Source organism: Mirounga leonina, unplaced genomic scaffold (assembly GCF_011800145.1).
Source record: "Mirounga leonina isolate KUSES-001 unplaced genomic scaffold, KU_Mleo_1.0 Mir_173, whole genome shotgun sequence".
In the NCBI taxonomy this organism is placed as follows: domain Eukaryota; kingdom Metazoa; phylum Chordata; class Mammalia; order Carnivora; family Phocidae; genus Mirounga; species Mirounga leonina.
The window spans coordinates 85,365,721-85,389,071 of record NW_023270447.1 but is presented as its reverse complement, the minus strand read 5'-3'; the positions used below and the strand labels follow the sequence as shown (position 1 = coordinate 85,389,071).

Sequence of the window (23,351 nt, the reverse complement as noted above, 5' to 3'; positions counted from 1 at the left end):
TCTGAGCTCTGCCCTGCCCAGCACAGAAGGGGGAGGCGTGTGGAGCCAGGGCGACTCGTGGCCGGGCTGGACATGCCTGGTCATGCTCTCTCCCAGCCCGCGGTTGTGGGCGACATTCAGCTGCTGGCGAGGAGACCAGGCTCCCTGGTGAGTCGGGCTGTGGCCACCGTGGCCTTGGCCAGGCAACCCGGTGAGCCCCCACCCTGGCCGAGGGGCTAGGTGGCGGCCTCCACATCTTCTGAAGAGAATTAGACGCGGGGAAACAATTCGTGTCATTAGGGCAGGACCAGGCGGCTGGCCCTTCTGCTTCAGACACTACCCCAAAAAGCCTGGTGACGGAGGAAGACCCCATGTCTCCGGGTTTCAACCACACACAAACCGGTCATGGAAGTTTGAAAGAGATTTATTTAAAAACAGAACAAAAAAGAAGCTTTGGTATTTCAAAACCCAACAATCATCAATCACTAGAAAGTTAAATACCTCCCCTAAAGGCCAGAAGTACAAAAGCACAGATCTCCCCAGGCTCATGATAAGAGACAACGTGCGAACGGGGATGAGCCGAGACCCGCGCCCTCCGCACAGGCGGGGCGGCGTCGGTTGGAGATCACCTCCACGACTCACTGTCTCAAGGGGATGCGAAAGCCGTCCAGCCAAATCTCAACAATAAATTAAAAATTCAGTCAAGAAAGAACACATTAAATTAGGAATAGAACACAATTTTTCCTAAACAAGTCTTTTCAAAAGAGGGTCTATATCCTGGGACAGAAGAAAGGGGGGCGGGGGAAGCAGAAGGAGTGAGTTCAATTTCAAGTATTTTCCATCTAGGTTCATTTTATTGAGTCGAAAGCTTACAAGAAGTCCACTGGCCCTCCCCTCCCACTCCCCGATGCTGACTCCTGAACATCCACACGCGCTCTGCGTCACTGGTGTCCCCAACAAGGCACAAAAGGGTGGGTGCTTTCAAAGGCTCCCTTGTTCGTGCAGCAGGACTGTCAGTGCTGGGTGTCTTGTGCAGACGGGGCTGAAAGCAGGGCTGTTGGTGCGCTCAGACACTGGGATCTTCCTGTCCAATTAACAGAACAAGTTGTTATTCTTCACCGCCAACCCCGTGGAAGCTACACGACTACCAGGGGGAGCAGGTGACAGAGATGACCCTGGTGGCCCCCCGCCCAGGCTCTGATCCAGCCCTGCAGGCGCTCCTGGCCCAGGGACGTGTGACAGCCACCGTGGAGTCTGTGGCCAGGACACCTCCGCAGGCTGGCTCGGTGTTCACTGGGCTCTGCTCTGCCGCGGCCCAGCTCGAGCCCGAGGAAATGGAGGGACAGGGGGCTAGCACCCCAAACTTAGGGGTTTGGCTCCCCCTCCCGATTAGGTGGGGAACCAAGGGCAGATGGGTATATGCCAGAAGCCCACCAAGCAGCAGGGAAAAGCAGCTTGCCTACTTCACAGAGGCTGTCAGACCCACGCAATGCAAATTTAGCACCTGTTCCATTACAGCTCGGGAAGATTTCTTTCTCATCTGACTTTCCGTTTGTTCTTCAAGCTCGGAGCTCAGACCTGCTGCCCACCCTTCTCCCACTCCTTCAGGTTGAGTGCTACTTCTTCTCAACCTGGCCTCGGGCCAGAAACTAGAAACCAGAAGGCACGAAGCCCTCCGTGGAGGTAATGAGGCATCTCTCCCGAGTTGGCCCAGGCTCCTTAACTGCTGAGAGCACAGATCGAGACCTAATGTATCTCCCCACTCACTAGTCCGACAAGAAGAGAGGACAGTCCCTCCGAGGGACTTTCTCCTGTGACTGCCGATAATGGACTCCCTTCTGTTTCCTCTCCCGGGAAATCCTGGCAGCAAGAAAGCACGGAGGGCTGGGTGGCAGGGCAGATGAGGCGGCCTCCCCGAGGCTGAGCCTGATCCCCAAGACACATTCTAGCTGAGAGTCCCACAGTGGCCATGCTCAAAGTCACGGCTTCCTGGGGACAAAGAGGTTTTAGGAAACAGGAGGGGAAGGATCGTGCCCTGCGCTGACAAGATGACCCCCTTAGCAGGCCCCCAGCAAGGGGCAGTGAACGGGCCCTCAGGGGTGAGGACAGGGGTCCCCCGCTGCAGCTTGGACGGAGGCTCGGGTCAACATAGAGGTTTGTTGCAATTATTTGTAAATGCTGAGATTTACTGGGGGAGGGAAGGGACTGTCCCTGGGAGGCCAGTAGACTCAGCTACCCACCACTGTCCCTTCCTACGGTCTCCTCTTAGAAATCACCTTTTCATATCCTCTCTCAACACACTCACTCCTCTCTGTGTCGCGGGTGGAGGGTACTGGCTTAGAAGGGGACCCCAGTAGGACCCGGGCCCTCCCCTGTGCTGGCCTCAGGACAGAACACAAGGCCGGGGCTTTATACCTTACTCCTGAAGAGGGGCTTGGCCCCAGGCCCACAGTACTCGTTGTAGATGAGCTTGAAGAGGAAGAGGTGGAAGAGGGTGATGAGGGAGGCCACGCTGAACCAGAAGAGGAAGGGCAGCCCAGGGTCCTGTTGGGCCATGTGCTCATCGTGGGCCAGGATGGCCTTGAGGTGCAGCGTGTGGCGCAGGTCCTGCAGGTGCGTGAGGTCGGTGGAGATGTAGAGCAGCGGCGTGATGGGCTGCGTCACCATGACCGGGAAGGTGTGGCCCTGGGGTGCCGAGGTCAGCTCCACGGGCTCCTCCAGGCAGCCCGCCTCACACGCGTAGATCTTGCCGGGCTGGCCGCGCGACTCCACGGACACGTGCAGGTACGGCTTGCCCTCGGGGTCCGCGAGCACGGCCAGGTCGATGTGGTCATTCTTGTAGCGGATGCCGTGCAGGGCGTAGCTGTTGTGCAGCACGTCGGGGTCGGCCTGGAACTGCAGGTGGTTCTCGGTGAACTGCAGCCCCCCGAAGCTGAGCACCATGCCCTGCAGGATGCCTGGGGCGCCGACCCGCACCAGCCCCTTGCAGCCACGCTTCTGCAAGGTCAGCCTCCACAGGTCGGAGAGCTGCAGGATCTGCTGGACGGAGGACAGGCGGCCCGGCCAGAGGTTCTCGGCGTGCATGGTGGCGTGGCCGCTGAAGCAGTGGTCTTCATAGCTGAGCGTCGACTCCATCTGGTCGCGCTCCCGGTGGCTCAGGCTGGGGCTGAGCAGGGGCGCTGGCGAACAGGAGAGCATGTAGTACAGCGTCAGGTTCACGGTCAGGCCCGACGGGGTGTGGGCGTCCGTGATCCTCTTCATTTCCACGCCTGTAACACCACAAAGCGTGCACGTTAAGGAGGGACGGCGTGGCCGGGAGGCTGAGGTCAGGACATGAAGAGCAGCAGAGAACGCACCTTTGGCCCCTAGGGAGGCACAGGCTGCCAGTCTCCCCTGAGGGGAGAAAGTCATTCTGCCTGGCTCCCTCACATGACCAACTGGACCCTGTGGGCCGGGAACCTAAAATCCTGTTCGAAGCGGGGCCTCCTGCCAGCGCCCGGAAGAACACAGACGGGGCCAGGACATGGTGGCAGCTGAAAAGTCCAGCCCTCTGCGTCCACAACACTGTCATCAGCGCCCTGGCCCGTCTCAGCCTGCTCCTTGCTAACATCTTGTTCTCCAGTCCTGTAGCTTTAAATAACATCTGAACACCCCATCTCCCAAATCTGTATGAATTCTAGACTCAAACAGCTAACCGCCCATTGGGTGTCTCCACCCGGATGCCCGACAGGCATTTTGAACCTGACTCTTCCAGCCCCAAGCCAATCCTTCCCCAGCTTAACTCCGGACACTTGCTCAAGCCTTCCCCACAAATTTAGAAGTCACCCTCAAATTCTCACGGCCCACGCCCAGTCCATGCAAAGTCCTGGTGGCACCACCTCCAAAAGTATCAGAAGCCGTCCCCTTCGGTCTCCGCGGTCACAACTCTGGTCCCAGCCACCCTCCTCTTTCACCTGGGCTCCTGCAAAATCCTCGCATGGGGTCTCCGTGTCCCGCTTTCATCCCCTCACAGTCTGTACTCTGCACACAGCAGCCAGAGGGAGCTTTAAAAATGTACAGCTGGTGGTGTGTCTGCTGTTTTCCATCCCACAGAGAATCAAAATCACCATCCTTATCAAGGTCTACAAGGCCCTTTCAGGATCTGGCGATCACCTCCCCCTCCCTTGCTCAGCCACACTGGCCTCAACCACACCTCCTCCTGCCTTAGGGCCTCTGACCTGCCCGCTCCCTCCACATCATCACTCGGCTGGTTTCTTGCTATTCAGGTCTTGGCTAAGTGCTTCCTCCTCTGAGAGGCCTCCCTGACAACTGGAGCTAAACAGAAGCCCCACCCCACCCTTCCCCTCACCCCGTCACCCTCCAACACATACTTTTAACTTCACAGAACTTTTTATTCTAAAAAGTTATCTTGCTTATTCATTCAGATTTTCACTTTTCCAGTATCGTCTTCTTCCCGTCCAGAATTTGAGCAAGCACCATGAGAACAGGAAATTTGTTCTATTCACTTCTGTATCCCTCGTATGGGGAGAACAGTCCCTAGCAAGATCCACTCAATACTTGCTGAGTGAATTAAACACACGTTGAGCAACTAAGTATAAGGATTTAGACAACAAGCACCCTGGAACCCAAAATCTCTCTCTCATCTAGAATAGGATTTCCTTTACTGCAACAGTCAACGGGGGAAAGAAGTTTTCATTTGACCTGCCCATTCCAACTTGCTGGAGCAGAAGTTCCATTCCCTCCCAGTGAAAAGGTGCAGCCACTCCTGGCCAAGGCACACTTCAGCCTAGCGAAAGTCCTGCCTTGGGGGTGCCTAGGACACATGACTCTTGATCTCGGGGTTGTGAGTTCAAGCCCCACGATTGGGAGAGTTCACTTAAAATAAAATTTAAAAAAAAGCCCATGCCTGTCACCAGCCAGACTGTGGGGAACTGAGAACAAGAATCTGGGGCCGGCCAGGCCTTTCTCTGCCTGTTGATTTATCCTTTAAAAACTGACCCCCACATCCATTCTCCAAATCAGTCCTCATCTACAAGAACAAATAACAGTAAGACCTGTCCTTCACACTCATTCTTTCATTAGACTCTCACAAAAGCCCACTGAGGTCAGTGCTACTGTTATTACTGAATACAAGCCCATGGGGATCAGTTAACTGGTGCAAGATCACACAGATACTAAGTGGTAGAGCAGAGAGTCAGCCCCAGGTCAATGGCCAAGCCCCGTGTAACCACCCCACTACTCCCCTTCAGTGTCACCTCTGTATACTTTAGCGGGGTATCTCCAGGGTGCACCGTGGACACCCTGGTGTAAGGTGTGGACTGTGGACCAAGAACTGGCCAGGCCTCACCTGGGCTGAAGAGCTGAGCCCAGAGGCGCTGGTGGTCCTGAAGTAGCTCAGCCGCTGGCATCTCCAAGAGCTCCAGCATTTCCTTTCGGGCCAAATCCTGGAGCACCTTGAGCTCCTTGGCTGCTTTGCTTTTGAGCACCTGGGGGCTAATGGGGCCTGAGACATGCACCACCCACAACACTGTCTCGTCCAGCTGTGTCTTGGGAGCCACTTGGAGCCGGTTCACTAGCTTCTTGGCGGCCACCACCACCAGGTGCACCAGCCCCGTGGGAAAAGGCGGGGACCGGCCTGAGTAGAGGAGGAACTGATGGTCTCCCACCTTCTCCAGGGTACTGGTGAAGGCTCTGGGGGCCGGGCCGGCAGTGGGCCCCACAGTCTGCAGCGCGGCCACCCGCTCCGTGGGATTGTTGAGCTGGATACGCTGCAGATAGACGTGGGGTCGGCCCCGGTGCGCCAGAAAGTCCTCTTGCAGCAGCACGCAGTCGCGGCCGGATCCTGGGACCAGGCCGGAGGCCGAGGCGGCCGCAGGGCCGGGACCCGAGGTCCCCAGCTGCAGGCAACGCACTCGGCGCAGCAGCCCCTCACGCAGCAGCAGCACTGACTCCCCCGCTTCGGAGAGGGCGCTGAGCGGGCGTAGCTGCACGAAGGGCACGAAGTCCGGCGCCACGGCGGGCTCTCGTTCTCCAGGAGTCACCCACAGCCGGTTGGCGGCCACGTCCAGGGCCAGGAAGCCGTTGGCCACCAGGGCCGGCACTCCAGGGCCCAGCGGGACCGCCTCACCGCGCTCCCGTAGGCCGCGCCAGGCGCGGGTGGCCGCCTCCAGGCAGGCAGAGGGCTCGGCGGCGCCCGGCTCGCCGCGGGCCCAGGGCAGCAGGTGCAGGCCGCCCGCGGCCCGCCGCGCCCCGGAGCCGGCGAACCAGAGAAGCAGCAGCAAGAGGCCGAGCAGGCAGAGTAGGCGGCGGGCCCAGCTGCTCGACAGGAGTCCCGGCAGCCCCTTAAGCCGCTGCTGCAGCCACATCGGGCCGCCAGGCGCGGCGCGGGGGCGGCCGCCGGGCCCGCCGCCCAGCCCACCGGCCCGGCCGCCCGCGCCTCACTCCCCGGCCCGGACCGCGGCGCCCACTCCGGCCCCCGCCGCAGCCGCCGCAGCCGCCGCAGCAGCAGCAGCCTCCGCCGCTTCCTCCTCCTTCTCGGTTGCCCCCGGCCGTCAAACAGCACCGGCCGTCAAGCGCTGCCGGGTCTTTTGCGACACGCGGGACAGGAGGGGGCGGAGGGAAGAGGCAGGGGTGGGCCAGAGATAAGGGGGCGGAGCCACGACGACGACGCGGCGGGAGCCGCGGGGGCTGGACGGTCGGATGCCGGGCTGTTAGAGCGAAGTCCCAGGGAGGGCTGGGGTCTGGGGGAGGGGTGGGGGAGTGGAAGTATCCGACTCCCTTGTAAAAAAAAATACTGAGCCAGCCAAACCGAACACGTGTTGGGCCCCCTTTGCTACTGATGGATTCAATAGCCCTAAGAGTGGGAAAAAAATAAAAAGGAAACTTTTCTGTAAAAATGACGATCCTCCCTGCAAAAAAATTTAGTATAGATAAGAAAGGAGGAAAGGAAGAAAGAAAAAGAAAGAAAGAAGAAAGAAAGAAAGAAAGAAAGAAAGAAAGACACTGTAAACTAGACTTTTTAGGAAATATTGTTGTTGACAACTCTTCCAGACCTGTCTGGCTGCATGTACAGTATATGGAGACACGAATCCCACCCAGGACTGTCCATTTCTCTACCATACCAAGTCGTCTTCTTGATGTCACCCTGAGTTTTAACTTACTAAATGACATAAGACACTAAAGTCTCATTATTTGAAAATGCCTTTAAATTGTGAATCATCAATGCAAAAGAGAAATTTTGCTTCGTTTCTGGGGAAAAAATTCAATACGAGCACAGGGGCGGACAATGGGGCGATTGTTTCCATTTTGGTTTCAGGACATTCCAAAACCAGACAGTGCTTCCCAGTTGTTGAAAATTAAACGGTCATTTGAGGCGGCTTCCTGTGGGTTGTGAGCAGACACTGGTATGTTTGCCGGGTTGGGGTGCCAGCATCCTGTGAGAAGGTACCTGTCCAGGTGATCCTACAGTATGCTCACTTTTTTTTTTTCAAGGTTATTATCAAAGCATAAACACAATTTTTTTAATAGTTTATTTATTTTTTTAGTAATCTCTATACCCAACGTGGGGCATAAACTCCCTACCCCGAGATCAAGAGTCACATGCTCTTACCACGGAGCCAGCCAGGCACCCCCATAAATACACTTCTTAATTCCCACCTGGTTCACAAACCCCACAGAATATGTTCACGGAGGAATCCATGACCTACTGTTAGAAAGACAGGCTCTATCCAACCCCCTTGGGAAGGCAGAAGTCTTTGGGTGGCACAGTGTGGTGAGAACAAAGGACCAGGCTTGATTCTGACTGTGAAATGGGGATGACGAGAGAATCTGCCTCTCAAGTTTTTGAGGAATAAATAAGTTAATGCAGGCAAGGAATGTAAGGTGCATGACACATAGTGAACGTTCAGTAAATGTCAACCCACATAATTATATTTGTTATTACAATCAACTGTGTAATAGACATATACCTTGGCTCACTTACGTGAATGTTTCAGGGGGAGCAATTCCTAGAAGCAGATTCCTGGGTCAAAGGGAAGCTTCATTATTTGTGCTCTTCACTCCGTTGCCACTCTCCCTACCCTCCTCCCCCACCCTCCCAGCAGGGAATCACAGCCCAGGGTCATCAACAGAGCCACAACAAAGCCAGGGGTCAAGAGTACAGAGGACCCTGGCCTCAGGCTCTCTGGGCTTTGAATCTTGGCCTTACCCCTTGCTAGCAAGTCAGCTGACTTCCCTGGGCCTCAGTTTCTCCATCCATAAAGTGGGGATTATAAAAGAGAGTAGGTTTACTCTCAGACTTTAGTGACACGGGCATGTGATACATTTGGCCACTCACCATTTTTACCCATTAAGAGTCCTAAGGACGTGAAGGGTGACATCGTCCCCTCTCCGGACCCCAGTTATTCTGTTCCTCTCCCTAAACGCAACCACCGCTATTTTCCATTCACAGACGTTGTAGCATATAATGTACACTTGTATCTCTCTATTTTCACTTAACGGAACAGCTTGGAAGTCCTATCATTATTGTTATTAAAGGGGCTAAGTGCCAGTGGGACTAGCTGAGGGCCGGCGGGCAGCTGGATGTGGCAGAGGCCAGCACCCTTCCCTGGCTCAGGCTCAGCAAAGGAAGTGGATAAAAGAAGGAAAGTGAGAAAAGCACCCCCACCCCTTGGCACCAGACAACTGCCCTCCGGGCCAGCCATCCTTTCTGCAGCTTCCCAGGAAACCAGAGTCCTGCACCTTTAACTGTTCACAACACGTGCAGCACGTACCAGCAATAACAACCGGGCAGCAGACACGGCTGATTAAGGAGACAGGCTCTCCTTCTGGATGAAGTTTGGACCAGGTTCAAGTTCCAGCAATTTGGCAAAGGGAACAGGAAAGAGATACGGAAGGAATGGAGGGCAGGCATCGCCCGGGTGAATCCTTTCTCCAGGGAAGGCCAGCAGCCTCCCGGATGGATTGCCTCTCCTGAGTTACACTGACTCTGGGCACGTGGACCACAGGAACCCCAAGGCCCAAGGATTTCTTTTTTTAAAGATTTTATTTATTTATTTAACAGAGAGAGATACAGCAAGAGAGGGAACACAAGCAGGGGGAGTGGGAGAGGGAGAAGCAGGCTCCCCGCAGAGCAGGGAGCCCGATGTGGGACTCGATCCCAGGACCCTGGGATCATGACCTGAGCCAAAGGCAGACGCTTAACCGACTGAGCCACTCAGGCGCCCAGGCCCAAGGATTTTTTCTGTCCACAGTACCTGACCATAGAGGTTCTCCTTGGATCCCAGCAAACGGAAAGTTCGAGTGGGTTCTAAAGCTGCTTCCCTTACCGTGCTCCTACATCAGCTGTGTGATGTCGAGCAGGTTGCTTCGCTTCTCTGGGCCTCAGTTTCCTTATTTCACAAATAGGGGCAATACTGCCCAACTCACAGAGCTGTTGTGAACATAGAGTGAGAAAGAGCTTTGAAGATTGAGCCAGCCAACACATGCTCATTCTCCACCCCTCTGCTCATCCCTCCATTTCCTTCTCGAAGGATCTGGAATTTCAGTCTGCATCCTCCTGAATTCAAAAACATCCGGTGGATTCTGGCATCAAATCCTGTCCTCCAGCTGCAGAAACTCCCCACCCTGGGTCCCAGTTAGGAGACAGAAGACCTGGATTGCACTCAACGCCTCTTCACTTTACTTGCCTCGTGACCTTGAGCTTGCTGCTGGGTCCCTCTGAGCTCACTTCTACCATCTGTACAGAGTAAATCTCAGTACAATGAGATGATCGCCAACATTCCCAGGGATTCTACCTATCTTCTGAAAATAACATATGTTGGTTTTGTTTGGATTGTACAAATAGGATGTATTAATTGCAAAAAAAGTGTAAAAACAATGAAAAATATAAATAAAATAAAACTACCAGGAAATAATATGTGCAATATATAATACATAATTATAGATATCTACAATCCCACAACCTGGAAATAATCACTGCAAACATTTGCCTGTCATTTGCTTTTAGCACTGTCTCAATTGTATCCACGAGAGGATATTTTTTACTGAGTGGGGTCATAGTGTATGTCTTTGTTTTCCACTCAGCAAATTGGTAGAGGATTTCCCTTGCTGAAACAGTCCGATTTCTCTTTTCCCCAGCACCTAGGCATGGCCTATTATTCTGCACTGTTCATTAACACCTATGACATGACCCCTCCCTCCACCCTTCGCCCCCCACGGGTTGGGGGAAGGGAGCCCTTGCCCACCCAGAGTTGCACCCACCACCCATGCCTCTGGAGCCAAATCTGCTGGAAGGAGGCTCCCAGATCTGTCGGAGGGCCTCTTCCAAGGAAGGGAGGATGCTTTTCTTTTCCCAGAGTTGGATGCCCCTAGCTGACTTCTGCTCTAGGAGCCCTTGTTCTAAGAAACCCTTGAGCTGTTTGTTGGGCTTTGAAGACCCACCTTGGTGAAAAGCCACTAAACTTCCTTCCTTCCTTGCTTGCTTGCTTTCATTCATTCCTTCATTCACTTACTTAACAGGGCGACCTCAAGAGCAAGACCTTCCTTGGCTCAGAGGTTCTCTTTGCCACCCAGGGACAAAAAGGCGGATGAAGTGATTTCCTTTTTTGGTAGATGGTGATGCACTTTCTGCATTTCCAGCAGCCCGGAGGATCTCACCAGGGAGATGGATGCCTCAGAACTCCCTGAACACCCCCCCCGCCCCCCACTCCCACCCACCGTGTCTAGCGGTGGAGAAGCCCGGGGAGAAGGGCGGGAGGAGGACCGGCCGGCGGAAGGACCCGGGGGCCGCCCCAGTTCGGAGAGGCCCGGGTTCGGGCGAGTCTGCGGGAAAACCCTTCCCCCGGGGCGGGCGGCGGCGGCGGCGGCGGCGGCGGGGAGGAAGCAGAGGGCGGTGCGACACCGCCCCCGGGGCGGGCCCCGTGCGTGGCAGCCGGACCGCCGGCCCCGTCGCGAAGTTTCCAGGCTGCGAGCGCCGCCGGGCCGGCCGGACGTCCCCAGACCCCGGCCATGCGGCCGCTGCTGCTCCTGGCCCCGCTGGGCTGGCTGCTCCTGGCCGAAGCGAAGGGCGACGCCAAGCCGGAGGGTGAGGGCGCGGGCCGGGGCCCGGGGGGCGGGGGGTGGGGGCGCTGGTCTGGGGGCAGCTGGTCTGCACGGGAGGCCTGGGCTTCCGAGGGGATCCGGGTTCCCGTCACTTGGCCACTGAATCACTTCCCCTGTTGGGGCTGCGGTTCCCGCGTGGGTGCAGCCGGGAGGGGAGGGGCACGGAGAGGGTCAAATCGTAATAGCTCCCGTAATAGTAATAACAGCAGCTCCTGTTTATGGAGCACTTACTATGGGCCAGGCAGCAGTGAAGCATGATCTCAACCCTCCGAAGTGTGCTCTGCTTTTATCCCCCTTTGCCCGCTGGGCAAACTAAGGCTCCAGAATCGATTCACTTGCCCAGGATTGCACAGCGGGTGGGCCTTGGAACCAGGAGTGACACACAGGTGTGTCTGGTTCCATGGGAGCCACTGGGCATCCCCAGCCATGGGGGTGGGGAGTGGCATGGGGGGCCCCCACGGCAGAGCCATGTACACTTTTGTCGGGGGCCTCTGTGGTCTGCGCTGCCCCTGCTGGGTGGTGGGTCCTACTCGCTCCAGGTAGCACAGCAGGAAGCTGGCTCAGACAGGTGCGCTGACTGCCTAGGATTGTCCAGTCCTGGAACAACGGGTTGTTTGGTTCAGGATCTGCTGGACTCTGCATCTCATCATGTTCCTTCTCCAACCTCAAGGCAGATTGGATTTCAGAGTGTGCCCCACCATTCTGAGTGGGTGCTCCTGTCCTCCCCACCCCTCCCTCGGCCACCTCCAGGGTTGCCTGCTGAGCCTCTGAGAGGAGCTGGAGGGGGCAGGTTGGTAGTGTAGCAGACCCTCACCCGGGGAGAGGGTGGGAACTGCCATTTCTGAGTACTTCCTTTGTGCCAGGTTGTGCCCAAGGCCACACATCTCCCAGTGGTAAAGCCCGTGGTGACTGATTTCTGTGAAGCTTGGTGTTCTAGCCTGCAAACTGGGGGCCATGGTACTGGACGGAGTCCTAGTGCTCTTGCCAGGATTCCATGGGATGAGGCCCACTGGTGAGGGTTCAGCTCAATGCCTGGCCTATATAGGCTTTTTCTTTCTTGGACCCAGCACAGCCTGCTTTCCTGGAGTATCCCCGCAGGGTAGTGAAACAAGTCAAAAAAAATCCAGTGAGGCAGGTGCTGAGCACAGGGCTGGGCTGGTGGTGTGTTCAAAAGGCCTGTGGCCTGGGTCTACTCACTGGTCGGGAGCCACAAGCCCTGTGATAGCCTTTGTTTCCTGGGCCTCTCTTTGCCCCGCTTCTGCTGATGTGGGCTCCGTACACCCCCAGACCATTCCAGGAGAGAAAACTCCCGCTACCCACAGCAAAGCCCCCAGAGATGAGTCAGAGGGACCAAATCAGTGACAGGGCTTCAGGTGCCCTGACCCCAGCAGCAGGTGATGGGAGGGGACAGAGTAGACAGAAGGTAGCCCCCGCTAAGGGTGCAGGATCCAGTGTGTCGACGATCCAGGTAGAGCACCTGGCAGATAGTAAGTAGATAGTAGATTGATGGACAAGAAGTATCGGGTGTCCAGACATGGAGCTAATATCAAGCCACTCTCAAGTTGAGGCTCTTCGCTTCCCTTACTCCATTCAGACCCTCTTGATAAGTAAGGAATCATTAGCCCCATTTTGCAGATAGCAAGACTGAGGCCCCAAAAGGTTAAATACCTGTTCTCCAGTTGCTGTAGGTGGTTGGGGGTGGAGTCGTTGACTGGAACTCAGACCCACTTCTCGTGACCCCTGTCTGGGGGAGAGGGTGCTGTTGCCTGGAGATCCTGTCTGGAGGAGCCTGCTCAACTTCCGCAGACCCAGCTGATGGGGGGACCCTCAGCCTGCTGGCTAGGACACTGTGGGAGGGTGGTTTGTCCTACAGGCCCACTGACTGGTGTCAGGAGGGGGAGACACTCCAGCAGCCACCAGAGAGGCCTCCTGGCAGCTTGCCCACCCCTGTACCCGAGCGCACATGGATTTGGCACATGGAGAGAAAGATGGAGTTTTCACTTTAGGGAGCTCCCAATTTTAGGGGAGGACACAGAGCTCCTCTCCCCAGTAGATGCCCAATATTATGGGGGAGATACAACCCTTCTTTCCCAGAATGCCCTGTGCTTGAGAAAGGGGACATTGCCTTATGCTGGGGGGGGTCCCCAGACCAGTGTGGGGGACAGAAAAAGGCTGTCAACAAAGCAACATCCAAACAAGCAAATTTTCATAGAGTTCGGAGCAGGAGAGTCCAGATGCCCCCTGATCCTTTCTCCCTTTTGTAGAGGATTCTAGCTGATCACTGTCCTCTGCCTCGGCTCCCGCCTGTCCCTGCGGGCCTTGGTTTGGCCGTGGAGAGGGAAGGACCAGCTGGAGCCTGGTGGCTGCCGTTCTGAGACTCCAGGAGGTCAATAGGGTGCGGGCGGGGGTTGTGGGTCGTGCTGTTCCACGCAGGGAATGGAAAGGTCCCAGGAGTCAGGCAGGCGCAGCTGGATGTGCGTGCGTGCGTGTGTGCGTGTGTGTGTGTGTGTGTGTGTGTTGGTGGGGGAGTGTCTGTGGACCCCTCAGGGGACTGAAACCCAGGAGAGTAACACTTGGCTCCTGGGCGCTGGGAATCCACATCTGCCATTCTGCCACACCCTGTTTATGGCTTCCGTTCAAGCCTGGGGCTCAGTGAGCCCGGAGGATGGGGGAGGAGCTTCATTCATTCCCACTCCCCAGAGAGCAGACTGGGGGGCTTCCTGATGGTGTCCACGGCCTTGTGTGGGCTGGCCCTGCTTGGGGAGGGGGTGGTGGGCATCAGCTGCAGCACAGCACCCCAGGCCTGAGTTCTCAGCCTCGTCTTCAGACCCCAGAGAGGTGTCTTCCTACCCCCCCAAGGCCCCCGGGCTCAGCCTCTCCCCATCATTCTTGCTCTTGGGAAGGAAGACAGCTTTTCTGTATCCGGGACCCCTAGGGCAGCAGCTGGCCTTCTCTCCGGGGAGGTTCCCTAAAACAAGAACCCGTGTGGCCCCTACGGCCAGGACCTGCGCTAAGCACTTCACAGACTAGCACGTTCAGTCCTCACGAAAGTCTCTGGAGGAAGGTACTAGGGTTACCAGGACCCCATTTTACAGATGAGGAGACAGGCCCAGAGAGGCTAAGTTACTCACCCAGCAGTCTGTCTGCCATTCCGCCCTGCTCCCTCCCTCTCACCTCTGCTGATCCTGGAGCACAGCTTGTCTTTCTGGGGAAGCAGGCCAGGAGCCCTTAGGTGTCAGGCCTCACGCGGACCCTGGCTTTAGCCCCAGGCGGGTCTGCCGGACCAGCCAGAAAGCAGGGGGGCCGGGCCGGGCCCTGGTGCTCGGAACTGAATCCTCCACGGTGTCGCCGTGTGGCATGCCCTGCATACGCTCTGGCTGCCCGCCGTGGGACTGGAGCTGAGTGTCCGGCCACGTTGGGGATGCCTGATCGAGGGCGGCTGGACATGCTGGATTCGGTCCGCAGCGTTCCAGAATGTTGGACGGGGAAATGATGAGGTTGAGAACATGGGCATTTGGAATTCCAGCTCACTCGCTTCTCACTTCAAGCTTCTGTGACCTTCGGCAGGGTATTTAGCCTCTCTGTGCCTCAGCTTCCTCACCTGCACAAGGGGGGATAGAAATATCACCGGCCACATGGGATGTTGATCGTTAAGTCTGATAGCAAACTTGACACACTTCATGTAGTAGGTGGCATCTGGTAAGGGCTCAGCCAATGACAGTGCACACCAGACATCCTGAGTCACACTCAGTCCCAGCCATGGGGAGGGGGAGGGAGGCCAAGGAGATGAAGACGTGAGCCTGGCCCAGCAAAGGGAGAAGGGGCAGGTTTGTAGTGGTGAATCACCCACTGGGCACGCCGATGGCGCACCAGATACGGGGAGGGGATGACAGGGCTTCATGAAGGATCAAGGCCTCTTTAGGAGGAGGAGTGAGTTGTGCAGGCAGGACAAGGGAATGGGGCAAAGTCTGGGTTCAGTGAGACAGCTTTCATGGGGGTGGGCAGTGTTGAGAGGTAATGCCAGGGTCCCTTGGGGGAAGGGCCTGCCTGGAGTTCTCTTGCTGTGAACCACCCCCAGGCCCCTCATTGGAGCCCAGAGTCAGGACCAGGGGACGGGCTGGATCAGAGGTTCCGAATGTGGCTGGCCTCAGAAATTACCCAGGAGATGTAGGAAAAATCCAGACTTCTGGGCCCATCTCGAACCTCTGGTCCTAGGGCCCAGGAGTCTGGAGTTCACAGTGTCCCTTGTGATGCTGATATGCAGGCAGGTTTGGGACCTCTGGACTGGGTGATCTTTTCGAGTCCTCGGCCAGGGAAGCAGGCACTAGATTTGTGAAGGCCCTGGTGGAGCGCCTGGCAACACCAAGGAAAATAGAGAAGAGGTAGGTTGAGTTGCTGGGGAGGGTCCAGCATGGCCTGGGGCCCTCTCCTCCACCTCAGCGAGGGTTTCTTCAGACAGGTGGAGGCACAGAGAGCTGGTCACTGTCCCAGGCCTGGGCATTGCATGCACAGGTTAAGAGAAGGGATTCTGGGTCCAGGCTTCTGTGTCCACCTCCTGGTGCTACCACTTCCTGGCTCCCTTGGGCAAGTTACCATTTCCGAGCCTTGGTTTCTAACTGTGGAGTGGGGCGTTAGGACCAGTAAGGGGCTTAGAACCAAGTACGGTTTGTCGAAGGTGTTCAGTAAAGGTTAGCCATCTTGTACCGTGATTTGGTAGAGGGAACTCAGAAAAGGAGCCTCAAGATGCCCACCCCATCCCCTTTGCCCTCCCCCTGCATCCTGACTTCAGGAGCCCTGATCCAGCACCTGACACAGACACACATGCTGGCTTTTTCCATCCATGAAACGTGACACTTTTCCTGTCCCCAGCAGCCCCTGCCAAGGACAGGAGGGCCTCAGAGCTGGTGAATCGCCCCTCCTCACTTGAGCGGGGAGACTTAACTTTCCTGGCAAGAATTGGGGGAGCCCTTCCTCAAGTGTGAGCAGCACCCCGCTTTCCTGGTCCCCAGGGTCAGGTGGTGAGGCCTCCCCTCTCCACACCTGCCTAGTGAATCCACCCCAGGTCTTTGGGCCCACTTCCAGTGGATTCCTGCCAAAACCTGCTGGGCTGTCCCCTGCTCTGGGGCCTGCAGCCTGCCTAGCTCTGCCCAACAGGACCCCTTTGTTCTTTCAGCGCGGGCCCCTCTTGCTTTCACAGAGTGGGGGTGTAAGGGAAGGCCTTACTTGCCTGTGTTGGGTGGGTCTGTTCACCCAGAAAAGCATTATGTCCTGGACCCCAGTGAAAACAGTCATGAGCGCTACAAATGGGTGTGTGTTGGGGGGGGTGGGGTCCTGCCTCTAAGGAGGAGAGAGGTCAGGAGAAATCTGAGAAGGCTTCATAGAGGTGGTGGCAGGAAAGGGGTGTCACTGTCACTGGCCCTGGGACCTGGAGGAAGATTAGGGAAAGGGAAGAGAGAGGGGGAGCTGGGGCAGAAGGGGAAGAGCCCAGTAAGGTGAGCCGCCTGGCTGGGGGAGGGCCCTCTCAGTGAAGGGAATGAGTATGTCACTGGGTCAATCAGGGAGGGCCTTGAATGCCAGGGCAAGGTGTTAGCCTCTCACTGATCAGTTCTTGAAGTAGGTACAGTGGTCTCAGTTACCCACGGGCAACCACGGTCCGGAAGCAGATGATCCTCCTTCTGAGGACATGTCAGTACTAGCCTACGTCACAATGCTACATCTTCATCTTATTTCTTCTTGTCCTGTAGTGTGTGGGGGGTTTTTTGGTTTTTTTTTTTTTGTTTTTTTGAGAGAGAGTGCTCGCACAAGCTGGGGGGAGAAGGGGAGGAGGCAGAGGGAGAGGGAGAAGCAGACTCTCCACTGAGCAGGGAGCCAAATGCCGGGCTTGATCCCAGGACCCTGAGATTATGACCTGAGCGAAGGCAGACACTTAATGGACTGAGCCACCCAGGTGCCCCTTGTCATATAGGGTTTTTACATCTCACACCATCACAAGAAGGGGAAGTTCAGTGCAGTAAGGTATTTTGAGAGGCCCCATTGATACAATGTTTATTCCAGTATACTGTTATTATTGTCCTATTTTATATGGCTAATCTCTTATTGTGCCTGATTTATAATTAAACTGCATCATAGGTGTGTACTTATAGGAAAAAATATATATATATATAGGGTCTGGTACTCTGTGGTTTCAGGCATCCACTGGGGGTCTTGGAATGCATCTCCCATGGATAAAGGGGGGACTACGGGGCTCGAACTCATAACCCTAAGACCAAGAGTCATGTGCTCTACTGATGACCGAGCCAGCCAGACACCCCTACTGTACTATTATTGTCCCTATTTTACAAAGGGGAAACTGGAGCCCAGAAAAGTCACGGACTTGTCCAAGGTCACAGAACTGGTAAGAAGCAAAGCTAGGATTCTGATCAGGCAGGCCAGCTACAGAGCCTTTACTTCTCAGATAACACAGCTTCAAATTGTGATCTGGAAGGGACTGTCCCAGGGCTTCCAGAGATGCTGTCTGGGGAGTTGTTTCCAGCAGGTTCTATTGCAGAGGTGAAGCCACACTACAGAGTCTGAGAGAGGTCTCTTGTTAAAAAGGTAGCACAGCTGCTCTGGTCAAAGCTAAGGATTTATTTCTTTTCTTTCTTCTGTCTCTTTTTTCTTTTTTTCAAGATTTTATTTATTTATTTGAGAGGGAGAGCACGAGCAGTGGGAGTGGCAGGCAGAGGGAGAGGGAGAAGCAGGGAACCTGACATGGGGCTCGATCCCAGGACCCTGGGATCATGACGTGAACCAGAGGCAGACCCTAACTGACTGAGCCCCCCAGGTGCCCCAAAAGCTAAGGATTTCAAGTCAGTTTCCACTTAGGATCCACTCATAGGTTCTCCCATGGTGGCCGAGTGAGGCTCAGCAAGAAAGACCATTGGGATAGATGAGCAGTGTGTGCCCTGGGCGCAGGTACGGAGAGCGGTGGCCATCCCTGGGCCCCTGTCCAGCATTGGCCAGAGAGGTCCTCCTGGTGTTCGGCATTCAGGGCGAATTCTTGCCTCCGCCCCTGTGCAAGGCCAGAGCCCCCTAAATCCAGAGAGACCCAGCCCCACAGTGCAACGTGCAGACAGCTCTGCTCTGGACACCTCCTGTCATGCCAGTCCGTTCGCAGGTGGATGGGACCCTGGAGGAGAATCGGGAGACCTGGGTTCTGACCTTTGGCACGTCTTTCCTGCCTGGGCCTTGGGCCCTTGTCTATAATGGGTGGACACGAGGACACATCTTGCTGGAATTTGACACATCTGGGAACAATGACCTGCTCCTGCCTGTCGCCCCTCCTCCTCCAGTGCAGTTCACCACGCCCTTCTCTGTCCACAGACAACCTGTTAGTCCTCACAGTGGCCACGAGGGAGACTGAGGGTTTCCGGCGCTTCAGGCGTTCAGGCCAGTTCTTCAACTACAAGATCCAGGTAAGGGGCTCCCCGGGGGGGAGGGGGGCAGGACAGCCAAGGGGTGGCGGGAGAGTCCAGGAGCTGGGTTTTTGCCCTTCCCAAACTGATGAGGGCCACAGGGAAGGCTTCTGGAAGCCCAAAAGATGAGGATGAGTTAGGAAAAGCAAGAGGGGGAGAACGTAATCAAAGTCTGGGAGGTGCTGGAGATGGGAGAGTGGGGGAAGTGAGACAGGAGGATTATGTGGCCGTGCTCATGCTAGGGTGTGTGTGTGTGGCTGGTTTAGAAGGCAGGGCCAGGGAACCAGCATTTGCACCAGTCCCCCCAGGTGATTTTGGGATGGCCATAGTCTAGAGATCGCACATGTGTAAACACCGCTCTGAAGAAACCCAGGCCAATGCCCAGTCTGCTTGGTGTCCTCTCTGTGCGGTGTGTGGGGCTTAGCCCTGCAGGGAGACGTTCCTCCATTTACCTGAGTGTGCCGAGTGCCTCCTCCTGTCAGGCACAGTGGTAGGCGCTGGGAATAAAATGGTGGACAAGGAAGACCATGGCACTGCCTACACAGCTTACAGTCTAGTGGCATTAAGCCAGAAAGAAAATGGATTAGTTCACATGAATGCGGGTTGAAGCAGAGGGTTGCTTCAGGCATAGTTGGATCTAGGGGTTCAAGCTCCATGATAAGGGCTTCGTCTTTCCATCTCTAGGTCCCGTTGGTCTTCATTTGCAGACATGCTCTCTCTGCAAGGTGGCAAGATGACCACCAGCCACAGACCCACATGCCCCAGCTTCTCAACCTCAGCAGAACTAGACAGCCTTTCCTTAGTTTGAACAGAAGAGTCCCAGGGAAGACTCTGATAGGCCGTGCTTAGGTCACGTGCTCAAACCCATAGTTCCCGGAAGGATGGAACACACTGATTGGTCGGGTGTGGTCACATGACCTGACCCCCCTCCCCCAGGCCAATCAGCTTCACATACTTTGTAGAACGGTTTCCCCATAGGTGCCGGACAGACAGAGGCAGAGATGGGCACTGTCCAGGTGGGGGTGGAATTTTGGCTGGCGAGATAGTTCTTTGTCAAAAGCCCACGTTAAGGGGCCTTTCTCTGCAGGCACTGGGCCTGGGAGAGGACTGGAGTGGGGAGAAGGGATCGTCGGCTGGTGGAGGGCTGAAGGTCCGGCTGCTGAAGAAAGCTCTGGAGAAGCATGCGGACAAGGAGAACCTGGTCATTCTCTTCACAGACAGGTAGGTAGCTGGGGGCCTCCTGGGCAGGGCCCCTCAGCAGAGAGATGGAATATTCTAGAATGAGGCCCTTGCAGAATAAGGGGAGGAGGGGGGATCACTCCAGCTAAGGTTGTCTATAGTTTTTTGGGGGGGTCTGTGAGCCCAGAAAAGACCATTCCCATTGGTGGTGAGGAGGTGGGCAAGGGGGCCTGCCCAGGTCGGGTGAGCCATGCTTCGAGCATGAGGAGGGCACCGGGGTGGGGACCATCTGTCTGCCCAGGGTGGGGTGGAAACACTGCAGGCCAGGCCGGAGACAACAGGGCAGATCCGTTTCCCAGGGGTGGCACGGGAGGAGGTGCCCTCGTGAGCCCCTGCTCACCTCTGCCCTGCTCCTGATTCCCCCGGGTCCGGCCACAGCTACGACGTGGTATTTGCATCGGGGCCTCGGGAGCTCCTGAAGAAGTTCCGACAGGCCAGGAGTCAGGTGGTCTTCTCGGCCGAGGAGCTCATCTACCCGGACCGCAGGCTGGAGACCAAGTATCCGGCCGTGTCCGACGGCAAGAGGTTCCTGGGCTCTGGAGGTGAGGAGCCTGGGTGCAGAGAGCATGGCGGGGCTGGGCGGGCTCCAGAGGGGTCCATCCGCTGCCATCAGGATATCCCCCCTGCATTCGGCCTCATCTCGTGAACAGCCACCCATCTGCACAGGGGAAAACCAGAGTCACCCCTGAATGTCCTCCCTCGGCCCCCCCACCCCTCAGTCCGTGAGCCGGTCACGCCGCTCCCACTTTGAAAGACCTCTCGACTCCACCCTTGAGTCCACCCCGACTGTCACTGCCTCACTTGGCTCCTGGCCGTTTGTAGTAGTCTCCTGCCTGCTCTGCCAACCTCTACCCTCACCCCTGCTAGGCCATTCTCCATCCAGCAGCCAGGCACAAATCCACACACATCACTCAAAGGCTTCTTATTGCATCGAGACTAAAATCTGTATTTTATTCCGGATTCCTCTGCCCAGCCACAGAAGAGGGTCCGCCCCCCGGCAGCCACGTTTCCCCATTGGCCGAGAGAGTTAGCACCGTCTAGATGGCCTGGTCCTGGCCCAGGGCTGGCAGTGTTCTCCCTTTCCCTGGCTGGCCCCTTCTCCCCTTTCTCTTCTCTCCTTACCCATCTGCACTGTGGCCAAGGGGGGCCATGGGGGCTTTTTCCTCTGAGCCCCCATGCACTGAGTGACCGTGGCCCAGCCTCTGCCCTTCTCTGGGCCAAGTTTCCCAGATACCTATAGAAAGGGGGCTCCTGGCCTCTGCCCCACCAGCTATGCTCTCCAGGGACTCCTGGTCTGATCCATTTGTTCACCACTTTGTGGCGCTCACCACCTGAGCTGGGGCAGGTTAGTGGGCACCGTGATCTTTCTCTGTGAGCTCAGTGGGAACTTGTCACCAAGTGGCATTCGCTAGCAAGGCACTTTCAGCTTACAGACACTACCTCCACTCAATCCAGGAGGACTTCTAAGAGAAGGTGAAGGAGAGGGAGGTGAATGAAAGTGGATGCTGGGACGAGGCTCCTGACTTGGAGGCCGGAAGCTAAGTGTCTGTCTTTGCGTGTCCCCCACCAACCTGCAGGCTTCATCGGTTATGCCCCCAACCTCAACAAACTTGTGGCCAAGTGGGAAGGCCAGGACAGTGACAGCGACCAGCTCTTTTATACCAAGATCTTCTTGGACCCAGAGAAGAGGGTAAGGGCCAGCGGGGGGCGGGGGCTGGGGCATCTTAATGCTGGATCTTAATGCTGCAGTGGGAGCAGCGCCCCTGAGGCCTGACCCCCTGGGTCAGGCATTGACACCTCCATGCATCCATTCACCGATTCACCGAGGTATTCAGCAGCTACTTATTGGACGCCTGTGTGTGAGATGCTGTCAGGTGCAGGGTTGGGATGTGGCAGTGAACGAGACAATTGGGGTCTCCACCCTCATGGACCCTCAGGTCGGGGAGACAGGAGTCTATGACCTCACGTCTGTAGTGATGGTGTTGAAAGGAGCCGACAGGCTGAGTTGCCCCTGCCCCACCCTGCCTGGGAGGCTCCTGGGGGGCTGACGAGGTCTTGGCCGGACTTAAGCCCCGACCTCCGAGCCTATCTTCAGGAGAGGTCATCGAGGGGACTGAAGATGGCAGGTCTGGACCCATGTCACCCCAAACCAGCCAGTGTCCTCTGGGAAGGCAGGAAACTCAGGGAGTCCTTGGAGGGTCAGGATTCCTGGATTCTGCCCTGCTTATCTCCCCAACCCCTATCCATGCTGTGCTGTGTGACCTAGGGTGAGTCACTTCTCCTTCCCGGGCCTCGGTTTTTGTCATCCACGAAATAATGAAACGAAGCGGTTGGACTTGTGCAGTCGAAATGTGAACTTGATCTCTAAACTCAGTCCTTCCTCCTCCTTCCCCTTTGCCTCCAGTGACATCACTTGCAGAAGCTCATGGTCCCAAACATAAAAGTGGAGCTGCTCTCTATGGGATGAGGGCCAAGCCTAGGGTTCCACTTGTCTTCCTTGGCCTGGCTTAGGGCTCCATGAGACACGGTTGAATCTTGAAGAGGCAACATTGCGCATGAACAGGGAACCTCAGGGCCAGGCTCCTGGGGTTCAAATGCCAGCTTAGGCAGTTATTAGCTGTGTGACCTTAGCCGAGTTAACCAACCTCACTGTGCCTTATTTTTTAAATCTGTAAAATGTAGTGCTGGTGGTACTTTCACATAAGGATGTTGTGTGGATTAAATTAATTAATGTATTTGTAGTACTTCGTGATTGACAGTAAAGGAAAAATAAGCATTTGTTGTCATCGTGGTTGTGCTTGAACCAGCTGTTTCCCTTAGATGCCTTCCAATTCTGAAAGTCCCTGGACCAGCAGATCCTAGGGCTACCAGCTGCCTCGGTGTGACAGGGCAGAGTGGGTGTGGGGCGAGGAGATGGCAGAAGTGGGAGGACAGGCTCCCCACACTCAGCGTGATGGAGCCCCATCCCCTGCCAGGGCCTGTCCCTACTACATCCTGGTGTCCCCTTTCCTGCAGGAGCGGATCAACATCACCCTGGACCACCGCTGCCGTATCTTCCAGAACTTGGATGGAGCTCTGGGTGAGCAGCCCCCACGGGCTCTCTGGCCACTGTGCTGGGAGGTGGCCTGCCCACATCCGAGGTCCCCAGCGGCCACCTGGATGTCCTGGGGCAGAGCTGTGTTTCTCTGGGGGTGGAGAAAGGAGGGCCAAGAGGTCAGTCTAAGAGCCTGCGGGACACCAGGGCAGGAGGCAGCCGCTCAGCCTGGGAGCAGCTGGGCGATGCACACCATGGGTACCTGTCCCCTGCAGCCCTGGTTCTTACAGGTGAACATGCTCCCCTCCTTCCCTGCCCTCCCACCTCCCAGGTGAAGGCTTCCTGGGCTTGCATGGGGACTGAGCTGACAGGAGGGCAATGGATGGCTTGGGAAGCAGAGAGGCTGCCTGGTCCTTAAAACCAGAAACACCCTGGGGTGGGCCCCAAATCCATGGCTGGTGATGACATTCCTTTGTCTTCCTGGGTGACCTCGGACAAGTTTTCCTTACACACACACACACACACACACACACACACACACACAC

The 23,351-nt window shown here is 56.2% G+C and overlaps 2 protein-coding genes across 3 annotated transcripts in view; one reads left to right on the top strand and one right to left on the bottom strand.

Annotated features, from left to right (window-relative positions):
- Positions 1–387: 387 nt before the first annotated feature.
- Positions 388–6,427, bottom strand: KIAA2013 (KIAA2013 ortholog). 2 transcript variants are annotated; one of them, XM_035019783.1, is made up of 3 exons: positions 5,327–6,426; positions 2,395–3,248; positions 388–1,063 (listed from the first exon to the last, which is right to left on the bottom strand). In XM_035019783.1, the coding sequence occupies exons 1-3, from the start codon at positions 6,342–6,344 to the stop codon at positions 1,046–1,048; spliced, it is 1,890 nt and encodes a 629-aa protein (XP_034875674.1). In that variant the 5' UTR covers positions 6,345–6,426; the 3' UTR covers positions 388–1,045. The 2 variants fall into 2 exon arrangements, with proteins under 2 accessions (XP_034875674.1, XP_034875673.1); XM_035019782.1 differs by lacking the exon at positions 388–1,063 and adding an exon at positions 1,071–1,839 and having other exon boundaries at positions 5,327–6,427.
- Positions 6,428–10,917: 4,490 nt separating this feature from the next.
- Positions 10,918–23,351, top strand: part of PLOD1 (procollagen-lysine,2-oxoglutarate 5-dioxygenase 1) — a 25,832-nt gene continuing 13,398 nt past the window's right edge. The window contains exons 1-6 of the mRNA XM_035019781.1: positions 10,918–11,062; positions 18,442–18,533; positions 19,621–19,754; positions 20,151–20,314; positions 21,350–21,462; positions 22,788–22,851. Coding sequence (XP_034875672.1) covers positions 10,987–11,062; positions 18,442–18,533; positions 19,621–19,754; positions 20,151–20,314; positions 21,350–21,462; positions 22,788–22,851 — 643 coding nt within the window. The 5' untranslated portion in view covers positions 10,918–10,986. The remainder of the gene's footprint in view (positions 11,063–18,441; positions 18,534–19,620; positions 19,755–20,150; positions 20,315–21,349; positions 21,463–22,787; positions 22,852–23,351) is intronic.